At 43.4% G+C, this 19006-nt stretch overlaps 1 protein-coding gene across 6 annotated transcripts in view; it reads left to right on the forward strand.

Annotated features, from left to right (window-relative positions):
• The window catches only part of DEPDC5 (DEP domain containing 5, GATOR1 subcomplex subunit), a 168179-nt gene that overhangs the window by 108675 nt on the left and 40498 nt on the right, over positions 1 to 19006 (forward strand). For all 6 annotated transcript variants that reach the window (XR_013263847.1, XM_077461520.1, XM_077461522.1 and 3 more), the window contains 3 exons: positions 10015 to 10175; positions 16891 to 17008; positions 18388 to 18555. Coding sequence is in view for 5 of the 6 variants with exons in the window: in XM_077461520.1 (XP_077317646.1) it covers positions 10015 to 10175; positions 16891 to 17008; positions 18388 to 18555 (447 nt within the window). In the remaining variant the exon portion in view is untranslated. The remainder of the gene's footprint in view (positions 1 to 10014; positions 10176 to 16890; positions 17009 to 18387; positions 18556 to 19006) is intronic.

The raw sequence follows: 19006 nt of genomic DNA on the forward strand, positions 1-19006 counted from the left end.
GATCCAGCAAGTTAAGGTTGGATTTTCCTTTTAAAGAAAAGATGTCTTTTGCAGTTCTGGCTGCAATTGGAGTAGCTCAGTCCATTAACCCATTAACCCTTTAACGTCTGCACTATTTTGGTGGAGCACATTTTGAGTCATGCCAATGCATTGGAAAGTGTGGGCTCCAAGGGATTAAGGAATAGGTGTGAGATACCTGAAAGTTCTGCCTGATCAGCAGGCCCAGCAAAGAGGCTGGTGTATTTGACGCACTGTGTCTCACAGATGCTATGAAGGACTCGATCGTTTAAGCCCTATGGCTTATACTTGGACTAGTGCATTTTTTCAGAGGTCCGTGGCTGAAATATTGATTAGCCGAAGTACCAGGTGAAAACCCTTAGCCAGTCTGTTTTCCTTCCTGGAGTACGACTATTCAGAGTGGATAAGTACATCCAAAAGGGGTAAAGCTCTCTTTACCAGTAAAAGGAGGTTCAAACAGTTCTCCTTTAATCGTGCAGCCTCTCCTATGCCTTAGTTCCAGAGGCAGCACCAGGATCTTGGGGGCAGAAAGCCCATAAAGCAGAATGCTAAGGCCTTCTCAGGAAGGAGCACCCCCACTCGTTCGGGTGAGGGGAAAGGTCCTGTGATTCTCAAGGTCTGGCAGGAACAATGCGATTTTCTTCTCTAGGTTACATCTAGAGTTTCAAGAGCCCAGATGGCCCAGTCGGCTTTCAATCTGAGGGTCCGGGGTTCGGGTCCTGTTTGGGTGCTGCCTGTGGGGTCCTTCGGGCTGCTTATGCGGCAGTCTTTATGTAAGGGTGTCCGTCTCCTCAAAGAATGCTCCTAAGGTTCCAGAAAAAAAAATAAAAAAGGAAAGAAGAGAAGTCACTCTTTCTGGCCTCTGGATCAGCTGTTATCCCAGTCGGTGATTCCAGGGTGATTCCGGAGATCAGAGATTCCCTTAGTGGAACAGGGTTTTTTTTGGCGCAAACCTTTTAAGGTCTCAGAGCCAAACAGAGGGGTAAGACCCATTGTAGATCTCGGAGATCTGAATCGGCACTTGAACATCCGATCCTTTCATAATAAAGGAGGGGCGTTGCATATCAACATGTGCAAAAGTTTCCCATTGACCAGAAATTTCTGCGGTTTGAAATATAATTTTTTTTTTTTAATCGTGGCACTGCCATCCGGCTTAGCCACAGCACTACGAGTGTTCTGAAAGATTCTGGCACCTCCTTTAGCCAGGTTAAGTGCTCAAGGCATAACTGTCCTAGCCTATTAAAAGGATCTACTTTTAATAGATCATTCAGTCTCGGGTCTAAAAACAGAGTCTGATCTCAGCTGTAGCTATCTGAAATCTCTAGGTTGGATTCTCAGCCTAGGAAGATTCTCCTTAAAACCATCAATGAGGTTACGGGGCTGGTTATAGATACCATACAGACTAAGGTTTTCTTACCCTAGACGTGAATCAGTTCCATTGTAGGACTAATTCAATTTATCAGGATAAAGGAAAATTCCTTCATTCGGCTACAGGAGATTTTTAGGGGAAATGGTGGCCTCCTTCAGGGCCATCCCTTCCATGCAGTTTTATTCAAAGACTGCTTCAAGACACCAGCCTGTCAGTATGGAATAAAGAGGATTCAGGCCTTGTTTGTTTCCAATACGCTTGGCTCCCAGCATAGGTCAGAGCCTAAATTGGTGGTTGTTATCCAGCAGGAGGAAAAATCTTTATCCTGCAAGGTGTTAGCAACAGATGCCAGCCTTTTAGGCTGGGGAGCAGCCCTGGAAGAAGATTCTGTCCCGGGGGAGATGGTCCAGGCTAGAGGACCTTGCTTATCAGCTTTGTTAGAAGTTTCAGGCAGTACATCTGGCCATAGAATCTTGGTGGTCAGATTACGGGACAGTCCCGACAGGATTCAGTCTGACGGAGCCACAGCGGTGACTTACGTCGATCACCAGGGGAGGCACGAGAAGTCGTGCAGCCTAAAAAGAGGTGAATAATGTTCTAGCTTTGGCAGAACACAACACTCCTTGCCTATCGGCAATTTTAATATTTCAGGCGTACTACTTGAGACGCCAACAATTATTTCTGGGAGAATGATCTCTTCACCCCAACATCTTCCTAGCAATATGTCAGATGGGCTATTCCGGACATGGACCTATTCGCGTCCAGATTCATTAATAAGGTCGACAACTTTATGTTAAACAAGGGGTCCGCTACCAGGCGGAACAGACGCATTAGTCTTCCCAGGGGATCAGTTCTCACTGATCTATGCATTTCCTCCAGCTCTGCTACTTCCGCACCTTCTCCGCAGGATTAAGCAGGAACAGAAAGAGGTGATTCTGGTGTCCCCAGCCGGGTCCCAGAAGATCTTAATTTATCAAGATCATAAAGAGGGCAGTAGAAGTCCTTTGGACTCTGCCATTATAGGCAGACCTTCTTGCATAAGGTCCGGTATTTCATCCTACTTTACGGACAGAGTTTAACAGGTTTGACTGTTGAATCCCACTCTATAAAAAATCGTGGGTGATCTCCTTCAGTAGGGTCTACTTTGACTAATGCCAGGAAGCCGGCTTCCAGAATCACTTACTATAGAATGTGGAAGGCATAGGTTTCTTGGTATGGATCCAGGAAGTATGTCAATAGGCAGGATTCGGGCATATGGGATCTGAAATGAAGCTGGCCTTGACTTTTATCAAGAGCCAGATCCAGGCCGTGTCAATGTCTTTTCCTATGGCCTCTTCCTTCCCACTCTTGGTGCGTAGCTTATTTAGGGGTAACACGGTTTATTCCCCTATCAAGGCACCTTTAAATCCTTAGGATTTAAAATTGGTCTTTTCGGCTTTGCTGAATCAGCCGTTTGAACCTTACGAGAAAATCTCTTGGTTCTTTGACAAAAGGATAATCTTTTTTGCTTGCCATTTCTTCTGCTAGAAGAGTATTGGAACTAACGGCTCTGTCTTGTAAGAGCCATATTTCGTTTGATGTATTCTTACCAAAAGTGGTAACAGGTTTTCATTTAAACCAAGATATTATTCTTCCTTCTTTCTCCCCAGAAGCCTTAATCTGGGGAACAGAAAGCACTACAGTCTCTTGATGTAGTAAGAGCACTCAGAATCTATTTAAAGGTGACTGCTCAGGTTCGCAAAACACAGGTTTTGTTTGTACTGCCAGAGGGTCCAAGATATGGACAGGCAGTGTCAAGATCCACTATTTTCCAAATGGGTTTGTCAAGTGATTGATTAAGCTCAAAATTCTTCCTTCTCATATTAAGAGCACACTCATCCAGGGCGATTAGTGCCTCTTGGGTGGTGCATCCTCAGGCCTCTATGGCTCAGATCTGTAAGACTGCAACTTCGTCTTCGGTGCAGACGTTTATCCGATTTTATCAAATCGATATTAAAGGTCAGGGAGGGGGATCTATACTGCGGGAGGGGGGTCTTTACTGAGGGGGGACTATAGTTGGGGGGGTGACACCATTTTTTTGTTGCACCGGGTGACACCAACCCTAGTGACGCCACTGGTCATGAGGATATTGCCTTTGGTCGCAGTATACACTGCAGGCTGCAGTATGAGTCCTCTGGCCTCCTGTTTCCTTGATTCTGTCTCCCCCCCTTCAGTTGCCATTGCTATGGGACATCCCACATAGTTATTACTATGGCTCTGTGTCCCCTGATGCAAGAAAAGAAAATAGGATTTTTTAAAACAGCTTACCTGTAAAATCATTTTCTTTGGTGTACATCAGGGGACACAGAGGTCCCTCCCTTCTTCTTATACACTTTGATTGCTTGGCTACAAAACTGAGGACTCCCAGTAATGGGAGGGGTTATATGGGGGAAGTTTATGCCTTAAGGGGCGTGCCAGTGTCCAGCACCTGATACGCCGATATAACCCACATAGTTATTACTATGGCTCTGTGTCCCCTGATGTACATCAAAGAAAAGGATTTTTACAGGTAAGCTGTTTTAAAAATCCTATTATTTGCATCAGGCTGAGCATTAATAGCACCGGCAGTGGCTGGACTATTGCTCAAGCAGTGGATGCGATTTCTTTTGGTAGTACCTCTGCTTTGTGCATTGGGCTCAGGTCAGAAGGAGGGGTTGAAACACCCCTAAAAAAAGAGCTAAAAGGGTCTCCCTCAAGCTCTGGAAAGCCTAATCATTTCTACAAATGGCATCCTCCCCTGAGAGAGGGTGGGTGGTCAGAGTGCGCATCGCGGCCATGAAATGTTTGCAACTGTTTTCAACACTGCAGCCTCTGTTTATTTTACTAAAAATATCTTTTTTTCATCCATGATAGGTTTAAAAAAAAAAAAAAAAAGTTTAGCGACTTTAATAGCATCCTAGTATATGTCAAAATGTGACAGGTTCTCTTTCATTGCCCAGGACCCTCACACTGAGGAACTAGGGCTGGGAGAAGACTAAGGCTATTGAGACCCACACTCTGAAGAAACGTGGGCTGTCAGGTTCAGTGGTTTCTATCTTGGTTAATGCAAGGGAGCCGGCCTCCATAATTATATATTATGGAGTCTGGGAAGCATATGTATCCTGGTTTGAAACCAGGGTTTGCACCCCAGGAAATAGGTCAAAGGTAGAATCCTTGACTTTCTGCAGATGGGGTGAGAAATAAAGCTGGCCTTGAGTGCTTTCTAACCACTTCAGCCCCGGACCAATTTTCAGCCTAAGGACCAGAGGTCTTTTTACAATTTCACACTGCACTGCTTTAACTGGTAATTGCGCGATCATGCAATGTTGTACCCAAACGAAATTTGCGTCCTTTTCTTCCCACAAATAGAGCTTTCTTTTGATGATATTTGATTGCCTCTGCGATTTTTATTTTTTGCGATATAAAAGGAAAAAGACCGAAAATTTGGAGAACTTTTCTACTTTTTGTTATAAGAAAAATCTAATAAACTCAATTTTAGTCATACATTTAGGGCAAAATTTATTCAGCCACATGTCTTTAGTAAAAAAAAATGTCAATAAGCGTATATTTATTGGTTTGCGCAAAAGTTATAGCGTCTACTAACTAGAGTACATTTTCTGGAATTTACACAGCTTTTAATTTACGACTGCCTATCTCATTTCTTGAGGTGCTAAAATGGCAGGGCAGTACAAACCCCCTCCCCCCCAAATTACCCCATTTTCGAAAGTAGACACCCCAAGGAAATTGCTGAGGGGCATATTGAGCCCATTGAATATTTTTTTTTTCTTTTGTCCCAAGTGATTGAATAATGACACAAAAAAAAAAAAAGTTTACAAAAAGTTGTCACTAAATGATATATTGCTCACACATGCCATAGTTATATGTGGAATTGCACCCCAAAATATATTCTGCTGCTTCTCCTGAGTACGAGGATACCACATATATGGGACTTTTTGGCAGTCTAGCTGCGTGCGACACCCCAAAAACCAATCGCTGCCTTCAGGGTTTCTAAGGGTGCAAATTTTTGATTTCACTCCTCACTACCTATCACAGTTTTGAAGGCCATAAAATGCCAAAATAGCACAACCCCTCCCCCCCCCCCAAATGACCCTATTTTGGAAAGTAGACACCCCAAGCTATTTACTGAGAGGCATGTTGAGTCCATGAAATATTTTATATTTTGCCACAAGTTGCAGGAATATTCCAATTTTTTTTTTTTTTGCACAAAGTTGTCACTAAATGATATATTGCTCACACATGCTATAGGCATAAGTCAAATTATACCCCAAAATAAATTCTGCTGCTTCTCCCGAGTATGGGGATACCACATGTGGGGGACTTTTTGGGAGCCTAGCCACGTACGGGACCCCGAAAAGCAAGCACTGCCTTCCGGATTTAAATATAAAACGCTACCAAAAAAAACTGTTAGCGATCGCAGGGATCAGGGCTGATTCTGCGATCGCTGCAGTTATGTGTTTAGTGTTTTGTAAGTGACAGTGATCAATCAATACTGCACTTGGGTGGGCTGCGCCGAGGGGCACAACGCAGGTGCTAGCAGGTATCTGGGCTGATCCTGCTAACAATGCGTTTTTTTGGCCCCCCTGAACTGCTGGGGACGCTAGTATAGATCTGATCAGATCAGATATTGATCTGTTCAGATTCTATACCACTATAGGAGGTTTATGCTTTGCGCGTGGGTGTTAGCGGTACTGGCACTAACCTAGCGCTGCCTGGGGCGACGCAGACCCTGACCCTAAAACTTAATTGATATCACCCGCCGGGTGATCAGGGGGTTAAACCTTTATTGGATAATAAATGGTGGGTGCCCTGATGCTATAAAAAGCAAACTAACCAGAGTCACCCATAACACTTATACGGTGATCACTGGTGAAAGGGTTAACTAGGGGCAATCAGGGGGTTCAAATTTTTATTAGGTAGTATATGGGGGTCCCTGGCGCTATATAAAAACCTGACGGGGAACCTAAATAACTAACTGGCTAACCAGCGTCACCAGTGACACTTATACTGTGATCGATGGTGAAAGGGTTAACTAGGGGTACCTAGCGCTATAAAAACCTGGCGGTGAACCTAAAAAAATAACTAGCTACCTAGCGACACTAGTGACACTAATGCAGCGATCAGAAAAATGATCGCTTAGTGACACTGGCAAAAGGGGGTGAAAGGGTTATCTAGGGGCAATCAGGGGGTTAAAACCGTTATTGGGTAGTATATGGGGGTACCTAGCGCTATAAAAACCTGGTGGTGAACCTAAAAAAATAACTAGCTACTTAGCGGCACCAGTGACACTAATGCAGCGATCAGAAAAACGATCGCTTAGTGACACTGGCAAAAGGGAGTGAAAGGGTTAACTAGGGGCAATCAGGGGGTTAAAACCATTATTGGGTAGTATATCGGGGTACCTAGTGCTATAAAAACCTGGCGGTGAACCTAAAAAAATAACTAGCTACCTAGCGACACTAATGCAGCGATCAGAAAAATGATCGCTTAATGACAATGGCAAAAGGGGGTGAAAAGGTTAACTCTAGGGGCAATCAGGGGGTTGAAACCTTTATTGGGGGGTGATAGGGGGCTACCCTGGACCTAACACTAACTGCCCTGACAGTTTTTACTGTTACAACTGACACTGAATGCAGTGATCAGTAAATAAATGATCACTGCAATCAGTGACACTGTGACTGGGGGGGGGGGGGGGCGATCGGGGGGGGGGGGGTTTGTGTGCCTATGTGTCAGTGTAGTGTTTGGTGCACACTTACTGTGTCCTCTCCTCGTAGTCCGGTCAATAAGACCGCCCTGAGGAGAATGACGTCACTTCCTCCCTGCTTGTGTTTACTATACACAGAGGGAGGAAGCTTCTCATTCGCCAGGAGCGATCGAGAGGGCATGGCCAGAAACCAACGGCCATCCCCTCATCCTGGATCGATCGCCGCATCCATCAGGAGGGGGTCCGATCGGACCCCCCACCCGCTGGAAGGCAAGCACGTACATGCCTGTACATGCCATTGTGATGACGTACAATGGCATGCGGCGGTCCTTAAGTGACTAAGGATAGGTCTCGGCCTTATCGGTATTATTTCAACGACCACTTTGCTTCGCTTTCTTTGGTTTCGTAACTTTATTCAGGGGGTAGCACAGCTTAATCCCCGGTTAGGTCACCCCTAAACCCTTGGGACTTGAATTTAGTTTTTGGCGGCATTACAAAACAGCCTTTTTTTGGACCAATATGGCACTTTTTTGACAAGGAAACTTTTTTTTCTGATAACCATATCTTCTGCAAGAAGGGTATCAGAATTGATTGCTTTTTCTTGTAAAGAACCATATTATTATTGTTCACAAGGATAAGGTAGTATGGCGTGCTCATCCTAAGTTTTTACTGAAGGTAGTATCAGGTTTTTATCTAAACCAGGATATTGTTCTATCTTCATTATTTCCAGAACCCTGTTCTATGGAAGAAAAATCACTACATTCTCTTGATGTGGTGAGAGCAGTCTACTTAAAGACGACTGCTCAGATTCCCAAAACGGATGTTTTTTCGTATTGCCTGAAGGTCCTAAAAGAGGACAGGCATGGAAATCTCCTATTCTAAATGGATTTGACAAGTAATTGTTCTAGCTTATGGTTTAAAGAGGTAGTTTCTACCCTCTCAAATCAAAACGCATTCATCTAGGGCTGTTAGTGCTTGGTGGGCAGTGCATCACCAGGCCTCCATGGCTCAAATCTGCAAGCCGCAACTTGGTCTTCAATCCATACATTTACCAGATTCTATCAGATGGATGTAAAAAGGCATGAGGATGTTGCTTTTGGGTGCAGTGTACTGCAGGCAGCAGTATAAGTCCTCTGATCGCATGGTGCCCTACTTTTGTTGTGTCTCCCTCCCCTCAGTTGGAATTGCTCTGGGACATCCCACATAATAATTACTATGGCTGTGTCCTGTGATGGAAATCTTTACAGGTGTTTTGCATTAATTAGCAAAGTCTACAATATTGAACTTTTTCTCAATATTCTGATTTTCTGAGATACTGAATTTTGGGTGTTCCCCAGCTGTAAGCCATAATCATCAAAATTAAACGAAAGAAATGCTTGAAATATATCACTCTGTGTGTAATGAATCTATATAATATATTTCACTTTTTGAATTGAATTTGGAAATAAATTAACTTTTGGATGATATTCACATTTTTTGAGATGCACCTGTATATGGTGGGGACATCCTCCCATCAAGGCATTTTGGGCCCAGATGTGTAGTGAACTTTTCCTTTTTACGCCAAATTATTTTTTTTATATTTTTGGATAGTATGCGGAACAGTAAGAAGTTCTGTCAATTTATTGTGCTTCCCCAGTGGGAAAATGTCCTCTTTTTGCCACAGTGAGAGGGCAGAAGACGGCAACAAAAACATTTTTATAGTTTTATTTTATTATTTATTTAGATCCTATGAGGTATGTATTGCTGCCTGTGCCTTTCTGTACTGGTGACACATGTTTTCCTTATTTCTTATCCTGGTGTCACAGAAATAAAAAGTTTGGGGGGGGGGGGGGGGGCTTCCCATTGGAGTCAAGACAATGCTAAGAATATTCTAACCCTTCCCTACTATCATTAGACCTATGAATAAAGTTTTACCTGGAAACATGCTTCATGTTTAGGCAATTTTGTTTAGTTTTGGATAGAATATGGAAGAGTTAAAACTACTGTTGGTTTATATTTTGCTGTCTGTGTCTCTTTGGGGAGATTCTTCCTCACTTCCTGTCCTAGAAACACAGCAGCAAATGAAAGGAAATTTGAGGATAATTGCCTTCTTAGACACGTGTCCACATTGTAAAATTTTAACCTCACCTCTTGCTTTTGGGTTTCCCATTATGTTTTTTCTTGTCAACAGTGGTCATCGGGACAAACCAAGACAGTGAATCCTAGACCACTATAAAAACCTGACAAAGGTTCTAATGCTTTGTTACTCATACAACATTGTTAAAAATAAATAAAGGTTGGGTTGTACATAAACTTTAAGCAAACTTAGGAGCCCTGGCACAGTTATATACTGTATATTATATAAATATTTGGTAAAAGTAAAGTTGCCTATTAAATATTTATTGCTGCAAAGTTGGCACTTGCCTGTCTACAGCAACATATCCATAAGCAGTCCAGAAGCACCTCTTTGGCCCATTGGCCTTTTAAAGAGGAAGTAAACCCTGATGGGTTTACATCCTCTTTGATTCCCTGCAAAGGTAAAGCATAATGGACTACTATGCATCGCATAATAGTCCATTATGTGTCACTTACCTGACACAGAAGCCAGCGAAGTCACCGCTGTCCCCTGTAGTCCAGAGCGTCCATCTTCTCAGTGGGTCTCGCTGCACTGCCGCTGTCATTTGACGAAGCCGCGATGACGTCAGTCCCGCGCATGCGCACGGGAGCCGCCACTTGCGGCATATTGTTGTTGACAGCGGTGACCTCAAAGGAATTGTAAAGAAAACTGAAAAACCGTGCTGTGTAATCCCTTGGGGCTAGAGTTAAGAAACACTGATCTAAAGGATGGTGTGCTAATTTAAAACGTAATCCTTTCCTAACTGAATAAATGTTCTATCATATTTCACAGACGGGATGAGGATGGTGCTCAGATGACCGCTCAGCAAGTTTTTGAAGAATTTATATGTCAGCGTCTCATGCAGGGCTATCAAATTATTGTTCAACCCAAACGACCAAAATCCAGCTCCAGTGCACCACCTCCCCTCAGCAGTAGTCCACTGTACAGAAGAGGTAATTTTTTTTATATTTGTCTCATACTCATAATTCAAAGCATCTGAAGTTTAGCTGTCCATTTACTGGCAAATCTAAAATATCTGTACTAGATTGAAATATCTAGATCGCATTTGCCACAAAAAATTGGACATATGACAACCATGTGGAAACTAATATTCCCCTTTGCCATAATAATTCTTGATCTGCCCTTTGAACACTGATATTGACTGGAAGTTGCAAATTATTTCAGTCAGTGTTAATTTTGACGTCAAATTTCAATTTAGTTTTAGTCATAGTCCTTTGACTAAAATGCCATTTTAGTTTTAGTCGTATTTTAGTCATCGGAATTGTTTTAGTTATCTTTTAGTCGACTAAAACCTCTAGTACATTTTAGTCACCTAAAATGTAATAGGTTTAGTTAAATTGTAATTATTTAAAAGGGTTATAAAGGTGTTTTTTTATTATTTTTATTTTTATTTTTTTTAATAACAAACTTTTTTTTTATATTTCCCTGCTCTGTGCAAGGGTTTTGCACAGAGCAGCCATGATGCTCCTCTTCTGGGGCCCCCAGCGATGCTCCTCCCCACATCGAGTGCCTTCAAGGATAACCGCATTCCATGGGGGCACTCGTGCAGGCACACTCCAGAGTCCAGCAGGACTCGGCCCCGTGGCTCCCGTGTCACTGGATTTGATTGACAGCAGCGGGAGCCAATGGCTACTGCTGCTATCTATCCAATGAGGACCCGAGAGCTGCTGTGCTTGTTCTCGTCGCTGGAAAGATCAGGTTCAGTTAAGTAAAACGGGGGCTCTGGGGGACCGCTGCACTACAGAAGGTTTTTCACCTTAATGCATAGAATGCATTGAGATGAAAAACCTCAAGGGTTTACAACCCATTTAAGCATTCCTCTAGAATTTCCAAACTCATAATGACATTATTTCATGAAAAAACAAAACAAAAAACAAATTAAACTGTATTGGCTGTAATGCACATATTATCAGAATATTTAACCCTTTCCCGCCGAGCGTACGCAGATATGCGTACTCGGCTTCCGGGGGGGGGTATACCGGAATGATGCCCGCACCTGCAGGCATCATCCCGGTACCTTTTTTTTCAGCAGGCGATTGGCTATCCAGGCATAACAACCGATGCAGCTAAAAGCTGCTCGGCTGTTATTCCGTAGGAGTGGGAGGGGACGTCCCCCCTCCCGCCGCTGTTACCGGTGCTCCCGATCGAACGGTTCGTGTGCGATGCCTCCGGCCGCTGGGGAGGAACTGGAACGAAGCCGTAATCGGCTTCGTTACAGTCTCCTCATAGTAAACACGGAAGCGACGTCATGAGGTCACTTCCCGTTTACTCGGCTGCCAATAGCGCCAGTTTAAAAAAAATATACGGTATTCAGAATCACCGTTTTCGGCGATCTGAATACATTGAAGTGTAAAGGAGGGGTGGGGGGTCTTTTAGACCCCCGATCCCTCCATAAAGAGTACCTGTCACCACCTATTACTGTCACAAGGGATGTTTACATTCCTTGTGATAGCAATAAAAGTGATCACATTTTATTTATTTTTTTTAAAACAATTTAGTCATTTTAAAATAAATAAAAAAATAAAAATAAAACTTTTAAAGCGCCCGCCGTCCCCGCGAGCTCGCGAAGCAAAGAAAACGCATACAGAAGTCGCGCCCCACGGTGTTCAAATCACACATGTGAGGTATCGCCGCAATCGTCAGAGCGAGAGCAATAATTCTAGCACTAGACCTTCTCTGTAACGCTAACCTGGTAACCGTAAAAAATGTTTAAAGCGTCGCCTATTGAGATTTTTAGGTACCGTACTTTGTCGTCAATCCACAAGTGCATGCGATTATAAAGCGTGACATGTTTGGTATCTATTTACTCGGCGTAACATTATCTTTCACATTATGCAAAAAAATTGGGCTAATTTTACTGTTTTTTTTTTTTTTTTTTATTCATGAAAGTGTCCCTTTTCCCAAAAAGTTGCGTTTAAAACACTGCTGCGCAAATACCGTGTGACATAAAATATTGCAACAATCGCCGTTTTATTCTCTACAGTCTCTGCTAAAAAAATATATATAATGTTTGGGGGTTCCAAGTAATTTTCTAGCAAAAAATATGGATTTTAACTTGTAAACACCAAATGCCAAAAATAGGCTTAGTCATGAAAGGGATAACCAACAATAAATATTAAAAAATAAAATAAGAAAAGCCTTTTTCCTATTTTTTTTTTTCATCAGCTTAGTAGATGCCCCCTACTAATTCTTATGTGGTAGTGCAATGTTAACTTTAACGTCACATTTTGATTACGCTTTTATCATAGTCCTTTTGACTAAAATTCATTATAGTTTTAGAAATTTTTTTGTTATCTGAATGGTTTCAGCCTTAGTTGTATTTTAGTCGATTAATGACTAGTCGACAAAATTAACACTGGTCCCCACTTCCACAAAGGATCATGTCCTTTGTGTGAAATGTACTGTATTTCACCATGAAGGAAGAAAAACAGAATGAAGACATGAAAATTAGGGGAAAAAAAAGGGAAAAGGGAAGAAAAAAAGTGAGGCTGGGTAATATATGGGAAATAATCTTGGAGAAAGGGGGTTTTCCCCATTAGTCCTATAGATCTTGGAGTTACATTCCTGACTGGCTCTATATGGTCCCACCATCTATACCTTACTGAGTACTATCTCAACGCAGTGCTGTCTGCAGCAGGGCTGTTCTTTGTTTCTCTCATTGCAGGGTACAGAGGCAGCAGCAAAAGCGATTGCTCCTGCTGCTATTAATCAAATCCTGTGTAGGGGGCAAGTCCGAGGGGCGATGTGTGTGTCTATAGACGCATACAGCCCAGCACAGGAGCACACCCGCAGGTCCACTGCCACAGCTAGCAGTTTGCTATGGGGCAGACACAGAGGAGGAGGAGCATGGGGGACCCCAGAAGAGTAGGGTTTGGGGCCACGCTGTAAAATATCATTGCACAGAGCAGGTACATATAATATGTTTTAGTATTTTAAAGCAAAAAGAAAAAAAACCTTTACAACAGCTTTAAACTTATCCCATAGAAACCATGCAGTTTGGTAAGGTCCAGGACTGCTCTCCTCTAGAGGTATCATTTGTTCAAAGGACTAAGCTTCATTTCACACACCCACTTTGTAACTGTTTGAACCTGGTCAGACTTCCAGTGCCTTGCTATGATTTTACATGCTGCTATCAGAAAATGTCTTAAGAGTTTTTTATGGTTTTGAATGAGCTAGGATGAATAGACAACAGGGTAATGTGAGGATCTGGTCTAGAAGGGTATAATGAGCAGTCATTTGAGCCATACGTGATTTATCGTGACTCTGAGATATCTCCTACATGTGTCTGGACATGCCTTATCTATGACATGTAATTATACTATTAGCTTTGGTTCTTCTGGAGTCTAGCTGATATAGACATTTTGTGTGTTAGTGTAAGTGTTCCATCCCAGTCCTTGGGTGTTTTGGACTGCCTCAGTTGCCTCTCCCATTTTGCAATGAAAGATGGATTCTTGGGAAACATGGCAGAAAAGAGAAATTTTTAGATAGATACTATATAGATCAATCAATGTTTTTGAAGAAGGTATTGTTTGAAACTCGTAAAGGGTTTAGATAGGAAGGACAATGGATAGATGGAGCAAACATAGAGGGATGAAACTTCACAAGCCATGTTGACCGATTCCTACTCATAGGTGGGGGCAATTCTGAAAGGAGGGGGCAATGTTTCATTCCAAAGAGTTTGAGTGATTCGTGTACCATCATCTTTGCTCCAGAAATGTGGAGGAATATAAGGCTGGTGGAAATTGGTGTCATAGTCCCTGGTCTAGAGGAGAACAATCTCTCTGTTTAAAGCGGTAGTAAACTGCATTTGGCTTAACGAAAAAAAAAAAATTCCCTACAAAGCAATGTCATAATGTGCTAGTATGTATTGCATACTAGCATATTATGAGAGACTTACTTTAAAACAAAGCCCTCTAGCGCCGCAATGTTACTGCTGAGAGGGCTGACATCTTTCCATGGTCTTCCTTCTGGGTTTGTGGCCTCCAGCTACATGAGTTTATGGCACGGCTCTGAAGGTCCGCCACTGTAAACCAGACCTTCAGAGTGCATGAGCCGGTGGTGTCATCATTGGCTGCATGCACTCTGAATATCTTTTAAATTGTGCAAGTTTAGGAGATATTCACAGTACCTATAGGTAAGTCTTATTATAGACCAGGGATCGACAAATCCCAGGCGCCAGGTCGCCGTTGCGACTAGAAATTGTGCCCTGGTGCCTGGGTTTTTGTCACTGACAGGTGCCTCTGTTGCTCTGCGTCTGGTGCCTCCAGACACAGAGCACTGTCTGGTAGTCGGGATGGAGCAGGAAGAGAGCAGCTCAGCAGCCGCTGACATCTTCCTCCCTTCTCCACACACTGTTGTTAGAGCAGTGCCGCAGTGTGTGAAACTGCGTGTAGAGAGGAGCTGTCAAAATTGAGTCTGAATGTCGGGGTGGGCGGGACCCAGCTTTCCAACACCAGCCAATGGGATGGGATCTGGGCAGGCCGATACGTGTATGTGGCCCCTCCCCTTTCTTAAACAGCCCAATCATTGGCTGGATAGCTGCCGGGTCCCGCCCACCCACCTCTGACATCACGCTGAATGTGTCAGCTCCTCTCTCTCCATACAGTTTCACACAGTGCAGCACTGCAGGGAGCATTCAGTTACACTATCGGCTGTGAAACCTGCCAGTGCCACCTGCCAATGCCAGTTAGTGCCACCTGCCAGTGCAATCCAGTGCCATCTGCCAGTGGCAGTTAGTGCCACCTGCCAGTGCCAACCAGTGCAATCCAGTGCCACTTGCCAATCAGTGCCAACCTGTGCCACGTGCCAACCAGTGCCACCTGCCAGTGCAATTTAGTGCCATCTGCCAGTGCTACCTGCCAGTGCCAATCAATGTCATCCAGTGCCACCTGGCAGTGCAATCCAGTGCCGCCTGCCAATGCCAGTTAGTGCCACCTGCCAATGCCAGTTAGTGCCACCTGCCAATGCCACCTGTCAGTGCCACCTGCCAGTGCCAAGCAGTGCTACCTGCCAGTGCCATCCAGTGCCACCTGCCAGTTCAATCCAGTGCCACCTGCCAATGCCAGTTAGTGCCACCTGTCAATGCCATCTATCAGTGCCATGTGCCATCCAGTGCCAGTTATTGCCACCTGCCAATGCCAGTTAGTGCCACATGCCAATGCCATCTGCCAGTTAGGGCCACCTGCCAGTGCCAATCAGTGCCACCTGCCAGTGCAAATCCAGTGCCAATGCCAGTTAGTGCCACCTGCCAGTGCCATCCAGTGCCACCTGCCAGTGCAATCCAGTGCCACCTGCCAGTGCCAGTTAGCGCCATCTGCCAGTGCCAACCAGTGCAATCCAGTGCCACCTGCCAATCTGTGCCACCCATTGCCACCAGCCAGTGCAATCCAGTGCCACCTGCCAGTGCCAATCAGTGCCACCTGCCAGTGCCAGTCAGTGCCACCTGTCAATGCCATCTGCCAGTGCCACCCAGTGCCACCTTCCAATGCCAGTTAGTGCCACTTGCCAGTGCCAAGCAGTGCAACCTTCCAGTGCCACCTGCCAGTTAGTGCTGCCTGCCAATGCCAGTTAGTGCCACCTGCCAATGCTGCCCATCAGTGCCACCTGCCAGTTCCCATTAGTGGCACCTCAGTGCTGCCTATTGGTGCCCATCAGTGCCACCTGTCAGTGCCCATCAGTTCCAACCTCAGTGCCGCCCCATCAGTGCCCATTAGTGCAGCCTTTCAAAGCACATCAGTGAAGGAGAAAAAAAATTATTTGCAAAATCGTATAACAAAACAAATGTTTTTTTTTTTTTTTTTATATTGTCTTTCTCTTGGCATCAGGCATGAGCAATTGTCCAATGCCCTAGACATGCAGTTCTGGGCGCTGGGCAGAGGATTTAAATAACTGGCTCCTAACTTTTTCAGCTGGCTCCTAGATTCTAAGCAAATTTGTCAAGCCCTGTTATAGACTTACCTGTAGGTACAAGCGGCGTAACAGAGTTTACTACCACTTTAAGCATGTCATTCCATACTTGTCAAGTGATTGATACCGTGAAGGATAAGGTGTATGCCATGGGTGGCAACTCAGGGCAAACATTCCGATTGTAAGGTGATAATATCCTCTTCTACTGAGATCCACGGTTTATCTTGTAGATCAATCAGTCTGGTTAGTGAACAAATACTAACTAGTGTGTGGGATTTCAAAAGTGCCTTCATATCCAACCTCACATGCTTCATGATCTAGGCTCCTTCAAGGGCTCAAAAGATGTAACCGATGATAGAAAGACACTAAATACAAGAATGGGAAATATATATATATATATATATATATATATATATATATACATGATGAAATCATGTAAGTGTTGTGGCAAGCCCTATATTTATTTTAGGGCAAGTGAGAATATCTCTTTGAATTCCAGAGCGTTTGTGTCACCAAATGAAATCCTACATTTTTAATTCCAGGTGAGGTAATGTTTAGGTCATTTAATCGGTACTGTTTGAAATATATGTAATAGTTTAGTTAAAATATCCATTTTAATTATATTTGTCCTTCCAAACCAAGAAAAAGTGGATTTATCATGGGATGAGAAACTTCCTAGAATGGACTGAGATGTTGGACCATAAATGAGGCTCTGCATATTCTTCCTTCTGTCCTCTTTAGGGTTGGTGTCCCGAATCCACACAGATGAAGAAAACCAGTATTGGCTTAGCATGGGCCGAACATTTCACAAAGTGACCTGCAAGGACAAGATAATAACTGTGACCAGATATTTGCCAAAGTAAGAGAATACCTTTTGTAAAATATGTAATTGTTTACAATGTTTAAAAACCACACTGAGAAGCTTTAGCACATGTCAAAACACCAAAATGCACATATGGCTGTTGCTTGCTGTTATGTAAATTCTTTATGTTGGGTCCCTTCTTGTGCAGGGGGGCCCACCCCTACCCAGACCTTGTGTTCTGACAGCAGCATTTGCCTTTTGGGTCCCCCTGGGTGCCCTCCCTATAACCCCACCCCACTTTGTGAGTCCTTAGTTTTGTGCTAGTGTCTGAAGGTGATGGTCCTTTTCTCTTTCTCAGAGAAACTCACCCTTAGGTTAACTAGTTTATTATTTCTCTTTTTCTCTTTATTATTTTATCTTCTTGATTCTTTAATTAAATCCTTACCGTCCTCTAATGCCAGCATAGAAGCAGTGTATCCAGACTGGTACTACCATGGTAAAACTTTGGAAGCCGTACTGGACCCTATGCGAGGTTCGCTCTATGTCCTGTCCTTGGGAACCTCGCAAAGGGACACCCTGCTTTAACGTCCACCATTGCACAATGAATATGAAATCTGATTGCAAGAGCCTACATTCTCAGATTAAAATGTCCTCTGCACTTTTATGCACCCATTCCAGTAAATTGGTGGGTGTTTCATGCGCATTTTGATCCCAAGCCTTGAAAGCCCAGTTGTGTAAGGCCACCACCTGGTCTCCTGTTCATACTTTTTCAAATTTTTACCAGGTGGATGTCCAGTGTTTTGCTGATTGAGCTTTTAGCTGCAAGGTTCTCACAGCGGCTCTCTGAGGTTGGGTTGGCACAGTTATGTTTGCTTCACTCTTGCCTACCGTTCCTACTCATAGCTTGGGGATGTCTCATGGTGTATGAATATTCTGCCTGTGTCCTGTACTGTACATTTAAGATGAGAGGAATTTTGACTTGCCTGTAACTTCCATGTCTTGGTTTACATGGTTTACAGTACAGGACACAGACCACCCTCCCATTTCTTGGTTTACTCTCCATTGCTTGCTAAGGACTCAGTTTGTAGTTGGGGTATGGTTATAGGGGAGGCACTAAGGGGTGTGCCCTTTAAAGCTTTGCAAATGTCCAATCACCTGAAGGTACAAGCCTATAAGCCATGCAGTATAATTAATGTGCCTTTGTATACTGTACTCTACAATATGAAATTTACGGGTAAGTCAAATTCCTCTTTTTTGTGACATTTTATTTAAAGACAGTGAGGTTGATTTATCAAGATTCACAACTTTTTCAGCTCCTTGGGAAAAATATGTGAATCTTGTGTGAAGACATAGATAGAGTATAATGCTATGTCTTCACACAATCTAATGCTCTAAATAATGTTATGAATGAACATGTACTTGTGTTTTCTCCTTAGGTATCCATATGAATCTGCCCAGATCAGTTACACCTATAACCTATGCCCCTTCCATTCTGGCTGTGACTTTGTGCCTAGCTGGGTGGAATTCTCTCATGAGCGACTAGAGGACTATAAGTGGAACTATTTGGATCAGTACATCTGCTCTGCTGGTTCTGAAGATTTCAGGTTGGGCATACATGTGACGGATTTTACACAATAGAAAATAAACCTAGTAACCTCTACTTGATTCATACAACAAATAACCTCCTTCTATAGTAATGGGTGTTATAAAAATAGCCTGACTACACCATTATATAATGTATAAAACAAATAATATTAAGCCACACAGATTCAATATAAAGTAGTACTAAAGGCTATATATGTTATATCTTAATGCATTCAAAATATTAAGGTAAAAATGCCAGCATTAAGCTAAAACAACCCATTATATTCATGAACACCCTTCCATCCCTAAATGAGTATCTGTTGTCCTTGTCACCACCACTGGGTTCTCTACGATCCTCCCAACTTCCTGGTTGCAGAGAAGAGGTAAGGATAGGGAATCAATTGACTTCAGCAGTTGAGTGTCGGAAGCTAGGAGGAAGTCATGAGCATGAGTCATGAGCATCAACCCAGA

The sequence above is a fragment of the Lithobates pipiens genome, unplaced genomic scaffold (genome assembly GCF_037356315.1).
Source record: "Lithobates pipiens isolate NorthernLeopardFrog02 unplaced genomic scaffold, aLitPip1_a1.2 Scaffold_3, whole genome shotgun sequence".
NCBI classification, from domain to species: domain Eukaryota; kingdom Metazoa; phylum Chordata; class Amphibia; order Anura; family Ranidae; genus Lithobates; species Lithobates pipiens.